This window comes from Myotis lucifugus, unplaced genomic scaffold (assembly GCF_000147115.1).
Source record: "Myotis lucifugus unplaced genomic scaffold, Myoluc2.0 scaffold_62, whole genome shotgun sequence".
Taxonomy (NCBI): Eukaryota; Metazoa; Chordata; class Mammalia; order Chiroptera; family Vespertilionidae; genus Myotis; species Myotis lucifugus.
This window is the reverse complement of record NW_005871110.1, coordinates 384,253-402,465: the sequence shown is the minus strand read 5'-3', so window position 1 is coordinate 402,465 and position 18,213 is coordinate 384,253. Positions and strand designations below refer to the sequence as shown.

The 18,213-nt window shown below is 40.1% G+C and overlaps 1 protein-coding gene across 1 annotated transcript in view; it reads left to right on the top strand.

The window, feature by feature from the left end:
- ANK3 (ankyrin 3) overlaps positions 1-18,213 on the top strand; it is a 202,674-nt gene that overhangs the window by 71,909 nt on the left and 112,552 nt on the right. The window contains exons 16-20 of the mRNA XM_023754603.1: positions 5,166-5,363; positions 10,282-10,380; positions 13,439-13,537; positions 13,622-13,720; positions 14,248-14,343. Coding sequence (XP_023610371.1) covers positions 5,166-5,363; positions 10,282-10,380; positions 13,439-13,537; positions 13,622-13,720; positions 14,248-14,343 — 591 coding nt within the window. The remainder of the gene's footprint in view (positions 1-5,165; positions 5,364-10,281; positions 10,381-13,438; positions 13,538-13,621; positions 13,721-14,247; positions 14,344-18,213) is intronic.

The following is an 18,213-nucleotide window of genomic DNA, read 5'->3' as shown; positions in this document are numbered from 1 at the left end:
AACATTGGAGTGACACAAACCACATTCTAACTGCTGTCCAGTTCTTTCACTAAAGATTATTGGTTGAAGGAACTTTTAGCATCCCTAATGCTTTTTATATATCTTTGTTTTACTCTTCCACTTTGGGAACCTACAGTGCTCTTCCTTAAACTTGGTGTTTAGATCAGTGATGGCGAACCTTTTGAGCTCGGCGTGTCAGCATTTTGAAAAACTCTAACTTAACTCTGGTGCCGTGTCACATATAGAAATTTTTTGATATTTGCAACCATTGTAAAACAAAGATTTATATTTTTGATATTTATTTTATATATTTAAATGCCATTTAACAAAGAAAAATCAACCAAAACAATGAGTTCGCATGTCACCTCTGACACACGTGTCATAGGTTCACCATCACTGGTTTAGATCAAACCTCTGGTACACACAGATCAATGAACTTGGGCTATTTTAGATTACTTTGGATACTTTAAAAGAACAAGTGTTAGGTGCCTTCTCCATTTAGAGAATAGGTTATCTTTCGCAGGAATTTCTCCTCAGAACCTCTTTTTATGTCTTTCTCAAACATTTCCTGCTCCATCCTCTCCAGAGTTATACTCCATGAAATCTACAATTCAAAATCAAGCCCTCAGACTTGCTTTGCATCTAAATGCAGCTTTTCTTCCATAATTTCAGACTCTGACAAACATTCTTTCTCATAAAATAACCATGCCTTGACTTTTAAAAAAAACTGTATCTAAAAAGAAAGAAAACAAATAGCAGCATTATTCACAATAGTCAAAGGTGGAAGTAACCCAAGTGTCTATTGAAGGATGACTAGATAAACAAAATTTAGATTCTTCCTACAAAGGAGTATTATTCAGCCTTAAGAAGGAAATAAACGCTGACACATGCTGCCATATGGATGAACCTCAAAGACATTGTGCTAAGAGAAATAAGCCAGTTCCACACAGGACAAATATTGTGTGATGTCACTTATACAGAGACAGAAAGTCGAATGCTGTTTGCCAGAGGCTGAGGGGAGGAGGAAGTGGGGAGTTAGTGTTTAATGGGTACAGAGTTTCATTTTGGAGCTGGATGGTGCTAATTGTTGGAGAACAATTTGAATGTACTTAATGTATTTAAAAATAGTTAAAATGGAACATTTTGTGCTGTGTATATTTTACCACAATTTTTAAAACAAAATGTATAATGAAATGTAATGCTTGTACATTTCATTTCAGTTCATTTTAATATCCCTTTGAGCCTGGGCCACTTTTCATGTTATAAATAACCCCAGGTTGTTAATAAATAAATAATTAATAAGTGAACTATTTATTTCTCACATGTGAGCAACCATTGTGACACAACTAGTGCCACGCAGTTTGTAAGTACAATAAAATGAGTCCAATCCACCTTTCCATCCACAAAATAACTTAAATCAATAGTTGATATATTTGTGGTTGATTTTTTTCAGCTTTAAATTTGTCCAAGACTTTGTATTCATGGTTTTGCATCTGCAAAACATTTTTGACAAAGAATTAAAAAGCAGTTCTTGAACTAATTCCTTATAACAGCCCTTTAGCCTTGGGCTATCTTTTACAGTCAATTGAACACGGACTTTTCTAAAGGGACATTCCCTCTCATTCCCACAGCACAATGGTCCCAAATGAGCCTCTGTAATGCCATCTCTCCACATTTCTAACTATTCCCACTTTCTGGGGCAGTGATCCTGGTCAGGAGCGTTTGTGTTTTTTTAGACTTTGATCCTGAGCAAAGGCACTTAGGGGTTGGCATCATTTGCTAGGAAAAAGGCCTAGCATAGTGGTTTAAATTGATGAGAGTCAATTTTTCTCATGCCCATTAACAGTCTTTTGGTTTTTCCCTCCAGAGGTTTTTGTTGCTTAGTCAGCCAGGTCTTGCAACCAGCAGGAAAGAAAGTCAGACAATAGGGTATTCCTGTAAGCTCCACCCAGCTATTTCTCTTTACATCTCATTAGCCACTTATTTTTGCAAGGGATGATGGGAACTGTAGTTTTTCACCTGGACAGAATACCAGAGTTTCATTTATTAAGGAGGGAAAATGGATCTAGGGTAGGAAAATAGCACCTTTACTCCGGAGAGCTCAGGAACCTCTGAGTTCTGGCTGTGGTGCGAAACAAAGGACAAAGGCTCTAGAGGACATGATTAGCATTTGGTTATGACAGCAATGACAATGTTAACTCTTCCTTAATTCACATTCTTGGTTCTCAGAGTATGTGATGCTTTCTTCTGGCCTTTCTTCTCTTTTGTAGGATTGACAGTATGTTTTCTTAGCCATACTTAACCTAGAACATGATGTGATTTTTGGTAATGTGGGATGGGGGATACCTAAAAAGTAGATGGGATTCTATAATCCATTTTATCCTGAACTATTTCCTGAGGCAGATACTGTTGGCTTCAGTTTAGGCATGACTTGGGCACTACTAGTGGAAGGGATAGTGAGCCTTAACTTTTTGTTTGTCCGATTTCTCTCCCTTAAAATGTATAATATATCTATTAATATGGATCAGCAGAGACTGTGAAATTCTTGGGGGGAAAAAAACTGATGTAAATATATTACTTTTGATCATTTAAAATTACATTTGCTTTTGTTTTAATCTTGAAATTATGTCCTTTGCCCTCTACATCCAGAGGGAAAAAAAATACTGGTTAACGTTACTCTACAGTTGAATCACTATTTTATTTCTCTTCTGATAAATGCATCTGTCTCCTTTAGTGTGGCAAGGAAGAAACAGTTTACTTTCTAGAAATTAGAAAAGCTAAGGCAATTTAGAAAATCCCATTACAGGTCTCAGATGAACTGTTTATTATTTGAAATGTCTTGTTTATTATTCCTAAAGTCTTTCAAAATTACCTTCCCATCCATCCTACAGTAAGGCCATGATTTGTTTTCCCTGGCTTCATGCTTCCCTTTGTGTCTCAGGTAAGGAGCTCAGCAAAGCCCTGGGTGATAATGAGGAATGTGTCTGGAATTGACCTTTGCTACAGAGATGCCAGAGCTTCTCTAGGTTCGGGTTTTTAGAGTCTAGGGGTTTTTGGTGGAATTAGAGAGGATTGTCATATCTCAGAGGATACTGATCTGCCTTTAGGGTTGGAGAAGCAACCAACTGGAAGGTTATTATCAGTAACAAAAGCAATAAAAAAAAATGACAAGATGCATGATATGAAGCTAAACTCTATCTTGCCTTTGCCTCTCTTATGGACTAATCAGAATTCCTGTTTTGGCACCGCTTTGTGAATTTTCCTTTTCATACAGGGGTGGGGACACTGATAGCTCACCCCCTCCTGTCTGTCACTCACTGCAGAGTCCAAAGCTCTCATTTCTGAAGGCCACCGCTAAAGGGTGTGTCTGAACACGGACCAAATGCTTCCCAGGTCAGCTGGAGTTTCCAGATGGCAATAAATCAAAACTAAAAATAGAGATATAAAATTGTCTTCTACCCTGGCTCGTCCCTTTTGGTAGAGGCTGGTTTCACAAGGGTCTGGAAGTGGCATTTCCATTTTCATGGGTTGATACCCAGTAGCTTAAATCGTTTCTCTACACTTGATCGCAGAAAGAGTATTTCTCAAGTGCAAAATGCTCTCATGCTAGGGTATACCAATGACTTCAATGTGCGAGTTGATTGCAGTAGGCTAGCCGATCAGTGGGACAGCACCTTCTGTGTTGTTTCTGATTCATCCACGTGGCTTGGAAAGACTGCGACTTTAGATCATATTCCCAATTATAAGTCCTTGGATTCTGTTTTATTTTATCTCTCTCTAACTCCTCTTGTCTATAGAAATCAGTCTAATTTTTATTGGCATATTTTATATAGTCAGATTCATGTTCATGTCAAAATGTAATCTTGCATTTCTGTTAAATGACTGTGAGCCAAGACAAGGTCCCTTAAGGGCAGAGGACTCTGAAGGTTCCTAAGGCACAGCTAATTCTTAATTTGTCAAAAGACCCAGCTGGTATGGTTCAGTGGTTGAGCATCGACCCATGAACCAGGAGGTCATGGTTGGATTCTGGTCAGGGCACATGCCGGGTTGCAGGCTCGATCCCCAGTAGGGCGTGTGCAAGAGGCAGCTGATCAGTGATTCTCTCTTATCATTGATGTTTCTATCTGTCTCTCCTTTTCCCTTCCTCTCTCTGAAATCAATAAAGACATATTTTTAAAAAAATTTGTCAAAGGAATTTGGGTTGTCTGTTCCTCTGAGCATTAAGGGTCAGATAAGAGAAAGATCAGAGAATGTTCTCAAAGCTCTAGTAAGATTGACTCAAATTCTGAGGATTCTCCAGTCATTGTGAGATATTAGAGATACAAAGACAAATATAACACAATACATGCTTTCAATAAATTTATATTTTAGTAGGAGACACATATGTAAATAATAATAAATATTACTATATATCTAAGATAGCCACTAAGTATATCCAGGACTTTGATTGGAGTCAGTCAAGTGGGGAGCAGGTGTAGAAGGGAGCAGGGACAAAGTAAAAGACTTCATGAGGGTGTGACCCTTGAGCCGAATCTTTAATGGATAGATGCTGGCCCAGAGGGCATGCTGGGGAAAGTATTTTTGGTACAGTAGGCAAGACAGAAACATGAGCTGTATGTTGTTGTGGGGACGGGTGCAGCTGAAACATAGCATAGAGACTGGAGTTTTGTGAAAGAGGCAATGAGACGATCAAATAGGGGTAGATTACAGCAATCGACTACCATGAAAACTAAAAATTTCAACCTGTAAGCAATCAAAGGGACTTTCAAGATGGAATAATGGATTTGAACATGACCATGTTGTTTGTTGTTTCCTAGTAGGTTTTCCTCTCATCCCCAATTTAAATAAAGCAAGTAATTATTGAGCACCTACTAACTTAACTCCCTGTAAGAGGGAACCCTATATTCCTTTTGTAAAACCAATGGTACTCTGACTCTTGCATTAAACGGTTTAGAAGTATTATACTTTCCCTTGTTAGATGTGGGAGACATGAGGGTCTACATTAATGACACTGCCTGATTTATCAGTCTTTGCTTATTTAATCAAGATTTTTTTTAAAAAAACATTAAAAAAATCAATAGAAAGGGAGGCATACTGTTTTGAAAATGTATGCGCACGTTTTTATCTTGTGACCGGGCATGTGACCAAGTGGTTCATGTTGACAGAATGGTTATACGCCACTGCACATCGCTGCCAAAAAGAACCAGATGGACATAGCGACGACTCTGCTGGAATATGGTGCTGATGCAAACGCAGTTACCCGGCAAGGAATTGCTTCTGTCCATCTTGCAGCTCAGGAGGGTCACGTGGACATGGTGTCACTGCTCCTCAGCCGAAATGCCAACGTGAACCTGAGCAATAAGGTAACCTTTTTCTTTCTCCACAAAGCAGACAACACAACAACACCTCGCCTCCCCAGAAAGTCATCAGGAAGTCGCGAAAAATCTAAGTCAGATAGGGAGTGTAAAGTGTAAAGTCACAAGAAGATGTTTACCAAAGTATTAATTATCATGGCAAAAACTTGGAAACAATCTGTTTAAACAGTAAGAGAATGGTAGGTCAGTAATTGCAAAGTCATACAGTTGAGTAGCATGTAGTCATGAAAATGAAGTCCACCGAGTTTATCTAAAAACATGAAGTTATGTTATAAAGTTCATTCAGAGAGTAGCATTGTTATTTCACCAGAATGTAACAAGTGAGAAATTGTAAACAGTAGCCTGTTGATTCGTTCCACAGGCATGTTTGGGGCACCTACTCCTTGCCTGTCTCAGTTTAAGTCCTAGGTTACAAAAAGAAATTGGAAATCGTTCTGCTCTCTAAGAGTTCGTTTTAATAACAGAAATTTAAGGCAGCTATCTTATTCAATACATTGGAAAGGTTGTTAGTTTACACGTTTAGTCTTCGTATGTCAGTTAGCAGTTCTGAGGAACTTGTAAAGACGGTTCCCAAAATTCTTCAAATTCCGGTCCTCATATTTGACATTCCTATTATTAGTGAAGGAAGGCCCAGCCCACAATTGAGCAGACTGATTGCAGTATTGTTGCATATATCAGAGAATTAGGATTTGCTGACTACCTATGAATGAATACCTGCGTCTGAGATCTGCCTGATACACAGAATGGATGTTCTAAGTCTCCAAACAGCACACCCCCTGCAAGAATGCCCCCAAATTCTTGATAATTGAAACTCCCCAGCAGTTAGCTTTTCCTCGCCAGTTAGTGATGGCACAGCCGTGGCATTTCTCAGCTGTAGCTCAGATATTGGAGTAGAGTTTCAACATAGGAATAGTTTTATGGTGACAAATGACAAGTTCTTTATTTTTAACATATGTGGCCTGTGTTTCAGAATCACGGAGGATTTAAATCCTAAATCGAACTCTTAGTGGAGTTGTGTCATTTGGGCAATTTATGTGAGCTCTGTCAGCCTCCGTTTCATCCTCTAGGAAAGATAATATTTACTTCACGGAGATGTCATGAGGATTAACTAGATAACATGCAGCCCCTTCACAGTGGAAATGAATAACCGTATTCATTGTGGACTTTGTACAATTTTGAAAAAAGGTTACTCTGCACTAATCTGAATCCCCGAGGTTGTGATTTAACCAATTCTGTAGACCAAAAGACCAGGGAAATCTGTCTCGCAGCTTTAATATCTTGAAGGTCCTTTTTGATCATTACAGAGCAAACACCTTTTTCATTTCCCTTTTTTCTGGTGTATCAGTTTGATTTTCTCATATCTTTTTAAACATCCCTTTTAGGAATGCATGTCTCAGCATTAATGGGACTCACAAAGCAATGTCAAATAGTTATTCTAATCAGGACTTGTTTGAGCTTGTGAATTTTCTAAGGTTCATTACCAGTATGTAAACCAGCCTGCTAAGAGTTGGCTGCAAAATTCAACTTGTCTACATGAGGTAGAGAGCCTGGCCTTCGCAAAGTGAAGCACATTCTGGCATCCACTAGAGCTGTGATGGCGAACCTTTTGAGCTCGGCGTGTCAGCATTTTGAAAAACCCTAACTTAACTCTGGTGCCGTGTCACATATAGAAATTTTTTGATATTTGCAACCATAGTAAAACAAAGATGTATATTTTTGATATTTATTTTATATATTTAAATGCCATTTAACAAAGAAAAATCAACCAAAAAAATGAGTTCACGTGTCACCTCTGACACGTGTGTCATAGGTTTGCCATCACTGCACTAGAGTGTATTTTCTCTTGTGTGCCCAGAATATCATATCTCATTCATTCTCCCAGAGACAATGTAGACCTGAACAATTGGTTAACAGGTTAACACTTTCAGTGGGTTTGATACTAAAATACAGTGTGATTGACTTTTTCTTTTCTTTCAAATACTCCAATCAAGTGGATATTCACTTTACAATCATAGGTTATTTTTAGGCGGATAATACTTTAGAAAGAATTTGTCAGTGTTTGCTTTGGTAGATGGGGCATCTAAAGGCAATTCTAAAGACCAAAAGGCATAGGTGATAAACCATCAGCCACCTTCCTGAATATACGCAGCGCAGCGATACTCCCAAGTTTGAAGAGCAGATCAGCTGGCTTCCCATTAGCACATGGTACTTAAGGAGCTTTCAAGAACTTCGCAGGACCAAGAAACTGCCTAGGACAATGGCATGTGTAAATCTTTGCTTCCCTTCTCTCTTGTCATTTTCTCTTTTAAATAAGCCCCGGTGTGAAAGCAGATCATCAGCAGAACATTATCATCCAGGAGGAACTCGGACAGTTTTCTGCCAGTTTTTCCTGAGCTGCCAGGGTTGTAAACATCAGTCACTGTCCCTCCACTCCTCCCACCTACCCATTCCACCTTCCCATTTAACACCAGACGTTGTTTCCTTGCTAAAAAGTAAATATTAACCCCCACAAAAAATAGCTTTTGTGAAAATTTCTCGTGCATGAAACACTTTGTTTTACCTCTCTTGTTACTGGTAACCAGTAGTTCCCAGCAGTTTTAAGGAAGACCGTGAACTTGAGTTACTGCTAAAGTGCTAGTGTCTGATCTGCTTTGATTTTTATTTTGATGTTGCTATTTTCCCACATGGATTGTATAGACCACAGTAGCTATATTTCTTTATAAAGCAAATAGAATATTAGACAGAGCTGTGGTTAATCTGACTTGGGGGTGTTTTCTCTTTCCCCAATAAATGTCATTTTTTAAATGAGCAATGGTCAAAACCCCATAAAAGATTAACAGGTCACTTCTGAGCTTAACTGAGACTATTTTAACGATCACATTATTTTTTAAAAACTTTTTTACCAAAATCATGAGTATAAAAATAAAATTTTCTTTATCGAATATATCCTGTTTTACCTAAAGGATGTTTGCTTTTGTCCTCTGATTCCATCAATTAGTAGGTGGATTAAAAACCGATGCTCAACGCTGGTTATATAGAGATTAAACGTACAGTATCTGCCTCAACAAGCTCCCAGTGGTTTGAGGAAGACAGACAAGAAAAAAAGACAGAGTTGAAATGCAGGATTATGATGATCTTTAGAGAGCAGGTGTGCACATAAAGGTAACAATGAGGCCTTTGTGAGATGGGGAGAAGGAAGCCTGAGGAAGTTGAAAATGACTCTGTCATAGGTAGATGGTCACCCACAGTGTGCAGGAAATAGACAGGGCAACACGAGAGAGTGGGACATGTCCCCAAGTGTGCTGGTAACCCCAGTGAAGTGTCTTCCGAGTTTCAAAAAGCCTCAGACTTAGAATAGGTGACCATGACACTTTCACAAAATGTTACGGCTAACAATACTTGTTTCCTCTAGAGCAGAACACGGAACATTGTTCTATGACCATGTCAATCTTGGGTGGTGCCACTGGGGCCCTGGCTTATTTTTCTTGGGAGTTCAAGTGAATGCATCAGTCCTCCGTTTTATATGTCCCCTTTATTCAGTCTGAGTCAGCCTCCTTCAAAATTCTATAGACATTATTGAAAAGTCAAGCAGGGGGAAAATCAAAAAGTCATGCGGTTTACCCTCCCGGAGTCCTTGGTTTGACAGAATAGCAACCCCTAAATAAAGAACGTGCAGAATCTAGACTAGCGATTTTCAACTGGTGTGCCGCAGGAATTTTTAAGACATGCAACACCCGACTATTTAGTCCGGGGCACTGACCTCTTTTCCCTTAGGTTGTCAAATAAAAAAATGGCAACAGCCAACACAACAATAGCCATCAGTGTGAATGAATGAAAATTATACCTTTTTTGGTCAGATCAGCAAAAAATGTAATACCTTGTTTGGTGTGCCGCAGAATTTTAGCAATTAGGTTATGTCTGCCATGAGATGGAAAAGGTTGAAAATCACTTTTCGGAATAACCACCGCTCTGTTTATGTGTGCCGTGAGATGGGAAGGGGGCTGAACCCTTTCTGGCGCTGCTTTTGGTCCAGTACTTTTCTCTGGAAAATAGAACAGGCTGGTGTTCTCATTGCACATAGGCAAAGTGGGAGGACAAAGGCCTGCAATATTCACTTCTGTGCTCATAATGGAGGAAAGGAAATAATCTAGAAGCATCTTTACCTACTTACTTTCTCTTATTATTTATGAGAAAAATTCTTCACAACACCGAAGATTTCTAAACCAGGGCATAGTCCTAGTAATTTTTTTCCATCAGAACAGCGATGTAGTCGGCATATTCTGCGGTACAGTCCGTTTCAAATATTTAGTCTCATTAAACCCATACACCATCTAAATGACCTGGAAATTCTCATGATACAGCATTTATATTCCATTTCACAGGCCATCCTTCTTACCCAGAAACAACATATAGAAAGTATTTGTCAGCTTTGAGTATTAATTGAATGGGGGAAATATTATCGTATATCAATATTCAATTTATAAATGATTTTTATTTTAATCTTTTTTTGCTAAAGCTAGTACCACTGGTGATGTATTAAAATTGCATAATTTTTTGGGGGAGAGAGTCTTTAAGGTGAACACTGAAGTATGTAGAAGAAATGGTATAAAGTCTGTGAATTGCTTTAAAATACTATGCAAAGGGGAGAAAAGGAATTAGGGCTGAATGAACCAAGTGTAAGAAAACCTTGCTACTTGCTGACGCTGTAATGAGTGCAGAGTCTGTCTGTTCCCTTCCCTTCTGAGTGTTTGAAATTTTTCATTAAGCCTGTAGATAACAATGTTGCCCCAGTGCTCGTGTATAAACTTATTCTCCAGAGTTTTTTAACCTAGAAATTCTAGGCTTTCTCCCCTGGAATTTATGAAATGCTTCGCAAACATGCCTGTGTACTTGGACGTTTTTGCAGAGTGGCCTGACCCCACTCCATCTGGCTGCTCAAGAAGACAGAGTGAATGTGGCCGAAGTCCTCGTCAACCAAGGGGCACACGTGGACGCCCAGACCAAGGTAGACAGAAAGAATGTGCCCACACAATGTGTCTCTTAGTGGCTCCTGTATGGACGCAAGTACAGTTCTTTAGGGGAAAAAGCAAATTCCTCCATTGTATCTTTTATACATAATATTTCCCATGTACATCTGTTCAAGGGACCCTAAAGTCTCTGATTCTGGTACCCAGATGCCTTTATCTTGAATGGCCCGGGCATTTTGTTCTAGCGGCATATCAATACCTTTCTGTGTTAGCGCTATTGGTCCTTGTCACAACAGATCCACCCTCCAAGGGCAAAGTGTGAAAACTGGTACGTTTCTTAGTTTTTGTAACTGATGTAAAAAAAGCATATTAAAAATTTCAGTAATTTGTGATCTCTAACTTCGTGCAGGCCTAGTCTATGAAAAAGGATAAATTCAATTTTATTCAGCTATTACTACTTGCTAAATTCATTATGATGTGTATGGTTGCTGGGGTCTCTCTCTCTCTCTCTCTCTCTCTCTGCCAAAATAGCTCTTCTAAGAAATAGATAGATGAATCTCACATAATGCCACAATTTTAAGCTCAGATAAGAAAATGGATGTTTAGTGTCATCATCAATGATATGACTTCATAGTCCCCTCATTTCCCTGAACGTTTTCTTTCATGCTTAATTTTGTTACCTCTGCATATCAAACTTGTTTTATCGACTCTAAAATAGAACTCTTCTATGTGTCACATTTTTTACATAAAAATGAATGCTTATTAAATATTGTTATGAATGCAGAGACTTTTGTGTGTAATATAGACAGATGCTGAGGTGTATGGACAGATAGTGAAGATGTTGATAGTAGAGGAGTATCACCAGGAATTAGCCAGGTAAAAAGGTGTGCAGACATCAAATCTAGACTGGATTTATGGGGCCGCACAGATAAAGCCAACTTTAGGTATGGCTCTGGCTCTATGGCGGTGGCTCCTCCACACATACTGTGTTCTATGAAACAGAAGCTGCCCGAGAGAGACATGACCAGGCAAGATCCTTTAAGCTTTCTAAACTGTGTTAAAATAGGAGGGGGGAGGTAGCCCTAGGCAGAGCTGTGCAAGCAGGCCAGCTCCTCCCCTCTTCCTTCTCTGAAACTCCTTGTGTCCTGGAGACTCCTTGACCCCATTTGGTGGCTGAGTTGCCCTGCTCTCCCTTCACTCTTTCCCTCCCAAACTTTTCAAATCGAAACAATCTCATTGTCCTTAACCTTGAATGCCTTCCTAGGTGGCTTGGCATTGTACAGAGAAACCACTGGTAGTGGCTGAATGGTTTCTCCTTACTTTTTTACATTTTGAAAATAAAAGCATTTTTAATTGGAGTTAGTGTATATTCATTATTTTGCTTGAATTGCTTGGTTAAAAAGAAATCTCTAGCCCTAGCAGGTTTGGCTCAGTGGATAGAGCATCAGCCTATGGACTGAAGGTCCTGGGTTCAATTCCGGTCAAGGCCACATGCATGGATTGTGGGCTCGATCCCCAGTGGGGGGCTTGCAGGAGGCAGCCGATCAATGATTCTCTCTCATCATTCATGTCTCTGTCTCTCTTTCCCTCTCCCTTTCTCTCTGAAATCAATAAAAATATATTAAAAAATAAATCTCTAGGAATTTGCAATTTCATGGTGAATGTATTCACCCTGTGTTCACTTACACACATGTGCACACTTTTTTGGCTACCTCTCTATTTTTAGATGCAAACTTCTAGAAGGCATGGACAGGGTTAAGATTCTCAATATATTTTGCCTCAAAACATCCAGTACTCAGTGAGGAGGCATGGTAGTGATTCTCAAGGGCAGGTTGGAGGAGAGGAAAGGGTGCGAGCACCTTCTGGTCTCAGTTTGCACCCATGACCCCTCAGGTTGAATCTTAGACTCTACGGGGTTTGCTCCTAACCCCTCCCCCCCCTCACTACCTCAGGTCACAGTTAGTAATCATTTTTGCACTTATTATAATATTTTTGAAGTACGTATCTTTTCTGCCCTTTACAAATGATGCACTATGAGAAACATCTCTCTGCCTCTTAGCTGTGTGGTGGTGTCTGTTACAAAATGTCCAAAATATCTGGAGTATCCTTATTTTTAAGAAATCATTGTCACCCTGCCTCAGTTGGTTGGGTGTTGTCCAGTGTACTGAAAGTTTGCCGGTTTGATTCTGGGTCAGGACACATGCCCAGATTGCAGGCTCAGTCCCCTGGTAGGGGGCATGCAGGAGGTCACCGATCGACGTTTCTCTCTCTCTCTCTCTCTCTCTCTCTCTCTCTCTCTCTCTCAAAAATCAATAAAATAAATAACAAATTAAAAATCATTGTCTAGAATACACATACACACATTATGTATTTTTAAATTGATAGAATTTATAACCCCTCAGGCATCCGTTGATATTCATCTAAGAAACAATCCAGCGCTTTGTCTAAATCGGTGGTCTTCACACTGTACTGTGGCTGGCCAGGCAGGACACTGTAACTGGAGCATGTGTACCTGGACCAGGTTCAGACTTCTCAGACCTGAGCTCACTCACAGCAGCCTCTTCAGCTTTAGTATGGCTCTGCTTCCTTCTGTCTGTCATGCATCCTGATAATCACCTACTGACTCGTATTATCATTTAGCCCCTTCATTTTGTAACCTTGATTTTACACTCTCAGAGATTAGAGTTTTTATTTATTACACTCTCAATAAATTCTAGTCAAAATCTTTCCATAGAAGTCTTCTGACCCCTCCCCAAGAAGCCACGGAATCAGCCTATCCAGGCTGCCAGTCACTTCATCTCTCCGTTCAGTCTTGAAACGTTGTTGAGACTAGAATTAGCTAATGCAAGAGAGTACTTTGGGAAGTGATATGGGTAACTATTTTCATGTGAGATGGTATTATTGTTTACACCTAAGACTAGCTCTGAGAATTATCAAGGGTGTTTTTGGTTTTGTTTTGGTGGTGTTGTTTTTATAGGGAAAAACTATTTTTGTCAGCTCAAAAAAAAAGGTTAAGTAACAATTTTGCTTCTAATTGGGATGACTGCTACTAAAAGTGTATTTATGATGTTTCTTTTTAAAAATATGTAATTACAGATGGGATACACCCCACTCCATGTGGGTTGCCACTATGGAAACAACAAGATTGTTAATTTCCTGCTCCAGCATTCTGCAAAAGTTAATGCCAAAACAAAGGTAAACTCCTTTCTCCTTTGTGTCCACCGAAATCATTGATTGTGTCTGAGGAAATGAGTCATTTCTTCCACCTTCCTTCTACAGAATGGGTATACGCCATTGCATCAAGCAGCTCAACAAGGACATACACATATAATCAACGTCTTGCTTCAGAACAATGCCTCCCCCAATGAACTCACTGTGGTAAGAGCCGAGGGCCAGCTAGGGAAAGGCAGATGGGCCTGGGCACTAGGATCTTCTCACATTTTTCATTGTGCACCACAGTTGTTTTTCTTTCCTTTCATGCATAGGCATGAGCAAGCATTCAGCAGAATGAAGGGAAAAGGAAAATACTAATAATTATGTTGTTGTGAGCTGTCCAGAGGAAGAGTTGCGATTAGTGTTTCACGCTCAAAAACTACTGATTGCCTTGCCCCCTGGTGGGAAGTACATAAGAAGAAGAAATATGCGTTTGTTTCCTTGATTCGTTAGGACATTAAGAACCTCTTGGATTCAGTCTGTAGCAGCTCAGACTCTGCTATAAGAGTAGGAACAGGTTAGGTGGGTTTCCTGCAAAGTATGTCTGATGAAACTGTTTTGCACGTGGCAATGGAATGGGCTGTGGAGACACTGGTCTTAGGATTTGTACGGGTGAGACAGGTGCACACATACAGGCACTGAGACACGTGGAATTCCTGGCTAATTCCTTGTTCCCGTTTCCCTCTTGCCAGAATGGGAACACTGCCCTCGCCATTGCCCGCAGGCTTGGCTACATCTCAGTGGTGGACACGCTGAAGGTTGTGACTGAGGAGACCATTACCACAACGGTGAGTGGTGGACGCCGGGCCTGGCTATCTTAAGACAGTGGATCTTTTAAGACGTTTCTCAGACAGTAGATCTTTCCTGGGCTTTGCAGAGATGAAACCTCTTTCCTCTGTTCATAGACTACGAGCCATGTTTCCAGAGGTTGTCACCTCATGGTTGGCACTTTAGCATAGCAAAACTCTCATCTCTGATATTAAGAAAACTTGAAAACACTAAAAATACCCCTTTAAAAGTTGCATTTGGAGCTATAGAGTTTGTCATTCCATATAAAGCTAAATGTATTTATTCATTTGGCTATTTTTTAAAAGTTTGAATGAGGTGTAGGCAGAAATGTTTTAGCATCCTTCTTTGGCACTTTAAGAAAATGGAGCATTCTGAGTTGGTTCTTTGACAATTTTTAAACTCACAAATGATTAATAGATACATTGTTAGCATTATTATAAAAATGAGATTGTTATAACATGAAACATTAGAGATAGGCTCAAATTGATTTTTACCACCACTTTCACTTGTCTTCCGTTCACCTATTGGATTTTCATAGGGAAAACAGTAGCTGCTTTATTAAAATTTTAAGTGAATCTTTACTAGGAGGCCTTATTTAGCAGATATTTCTTTACAAACTGCGGCAGGATTTGGTAACTTTGGAATCAAGAGCAGATATTGCACCGTATCAGAGGCTTATTTGAATAATTCCTGACCACATGACTCAACACAAGGCCTGGCATTGACTCTGTACATGGTAAATTTAAGACTCTGGAATACTTGGACTTACTACCTCTGCCTCCTTTTCTCATCTATCACCTTCCGTCCTGAAAGAAGGCACAGTTCACATCTGCAGACAGTTTGTATACACAGGGCTTCATAGAAAACACAGAAGTTGTTCTGGCCAGTGTGGCTCTGTTGGTTGGCTGTCATCCTGTGCAACAAAAGGGTTGCCAGTTCAATTCCTGGTCAGGGCCTGTGTCCAGGTTGCTGGCTTGATCCCCAGTAGGGGGTGTGCAGGAGGCGACCAATAGATGTTTCTCTCTCACATGGATTTTTCCCGAGGTTTCTTGCTCGCTCTCTCTCTTCCTCTCTCTCTCAAATCAATTTTTAAAAAAACATACACACACATTGGTTGAGGTGCTCTCACACATTGGTTGAGGTGCTCTTTAGCAATCTGTAAATTTGGTTATTTGACTATCTACATGCTTTAGAAACTAAATAATAAGCCTGCTAATTACAAGAGAGAAGTTTGATAATGGGTGAAAAAGAAAACAATAGCTTTAATGGAGTAGCATGATTTCTTTCTTTCTTTCTTTCTTTCTTTCTTTCTTTCTTTCTTTCTTTCTTCTTTCTTTCTTTCTTTCTTTCTTTTACTGAATTTATTGGTGTGGCATTGTTAATAAAATTATATAGGTTTCAGGTGTGCAATTCTACAATACATCATCTGTATATTGTATTGTGTATTTACCACCTCAAGTCAGGTCTCCTTCCATATCCATTTATCCCCCCCACCTTTATCTTCTTCCAGATTCCCATATGTTACTTTCACATACCTCTTGAGTGTTTCGTTATCTGATTATCTATTATTAAATTCTCAAGAAAAGAATTTAAACAAATAATGTAATATCCTTAATTTTATAGACATCTCATGTAGCTCTTTCTAGGGTGGGGAATGAGAGGAAGGAGGACAAGGTAGTAAACAATGGTGAGCTGTCACCATGCTAGATGTGAAGTCACTGCAGCAAAATCAGGGTGTCTCAAAAAATGTATAGACGCTGAAACAGCTAATAATAGCTCAATTTTAAAAATGAAATGTATTTTAATGAATACTGACTTTATTCAAAGTGTGTGTATACATTTTTCTGGAACACCCTATATATAAGACTTCTACTTCAATGTTAGAGAATGGAAACTCCTAGTACAGTTCAAAATCCAATCTAATTTGATTGAATGTAAATGACTTTGTCACCCATTCAGAAAGTTCCACGTGCTTCCTTGATACCAGAAAAGCTATAGGAGAAAATAAAGTTACAGGCAGAGAAAGTCAGGTTATAGCCTCAGGAAATCTTCTGAAAGGTGGATATCAAGGCTCAGATTCCTAATGAAGGACACACCGCATTTGGGGCCAAAGCCATTTCACACTCAACCTCATCAGCCTAGTTGGTTTCTGCCTCAGAGAGAAGACAGGAATCATGCTCACAGGAAAGATTCAGTTGGCCTAATGGGAGAAATGAGGCTTTGACTAAATGGAGTTCTCACACTGACTAGAAAAGAGTCCATCCCAGTCCCTAAGACTCAGCCCAGCTCTGGTATGTGAGACTGTATTTCAAGCTGAGACACCACCCTGTCAGCCCTGCTGCGGCAGTTACATGTGATCCAGTTTACAGGAGGATCGAGCTATTCAGGGTGGAGTCTGACCTTAAACTCCCTAAACACAGCGCTGTCTCCACCAGAGGCAGACCTTCACACAGCCAGTTACTGGGGCCCCATTGTTCCAGAAGCAAACTTTAGTTTTTAAAAATGCCTTTTAAAAAGAAAGCTGCCTTCCATAGGAGCACTGTGTAAGATGTGGCAATTCTGAGAAAGGCGCAGCAAGGGAAACTGACTATATGGAAGCTGGTATGCAGAGAGATGAATGAAGGTGTTTGTGTTGTTGAAAATACTCAATTCCCTGCATAGTAATGAGCAGAATACATCTATCACTCAGATCTGTTTCCCTTTTTTTAAATTAGTGCTTATGTTCAATCTTTTCTTTTTAAATATATTTTTTATTGATTTCCGAGAGGAAGGGAGAGGGAGAGAGAGATGGAAACATCAATGATGAGTGAGAATCATTGATCAGCTGCCTCCTTCACACCCCATACTGGGGATCGAGCCTGCAACGGGGGCATGTGCCCTGACCTGGAATCGAATTGTGACCTCCTGGTTCATAGGTGGATGTTCAACCACTGAGCCACGCCAGCAAGCCAGATCTATGATTCTGAAAGGGCGAGGGCTAGGTCCTCCATCTTGCCCCAGGGTAGGGGCTGCGTCCTACTCTGCTAGCCACACCCAGGTGGCAGAGCACAGTCCTTTCTCCTCCCCTTACTCCAACCCCCCCCCCCATAAAGCCCGTCTCTACGCGGGGGTTCGCTCTCTCAGCCACTTGGTTTGCCGTTGTGTCGGTGAGTCTGGTGGACGGGAGCTCAAGCTAGCTTGAAATACAGATTCTTATGCTTTTGCATCGGATTGGCTGGCTCCCTGATGTGGTTTCTTGGGAATCTTGAAATCTGGGCATAACAGATTCGAATTCCATTCTCTTATAAAGGGAACCAGGGCTCCTCGGAGAAATGGCTTGATCCAGCTAGAACTAGGGTAGGAGATATATAAATGAGCTGGGAACATCTGGTAGTGCCTAAAAATAATAATAATAAGGAAATATCCCCCTCCTCCACCCCAAATAAACAAGTAAATAAGTACACACACAAAAATGATGGGGACATGTCAAAGGGACACAGGAATCAATGGAAAGAGTCCCCAGTGCTGAAAGCTGCAACAGTTTGAGCAAAAATGTAAAAAAGCAGTCCTGGGGTACAGTGCAAAGTATCAAATAAATAGCCCTGAGTCCATTCTGGTAAGTAAGTGACTGGTAAGTATGGAAGAAGAGACACATTTCTCAGGCAAAAGAACTCTAATTTTTGAGCCTACACACGCTGACGGGATAGATATACTAGTAATTCCCAGCTGCTGAAGCCAGGGTTGAGCATAGTGACTTCCTTCCGAAGAAAACAGCGTGGAAGGGGCAGAGGGAATAGAGTGACTTTGCATGGAGATGCCAGGCACGCACTGCGTGAGCCAGGTGAGGAAGGCTAACGTCAACACCACCCAGTCATATTGATGGTATGTGA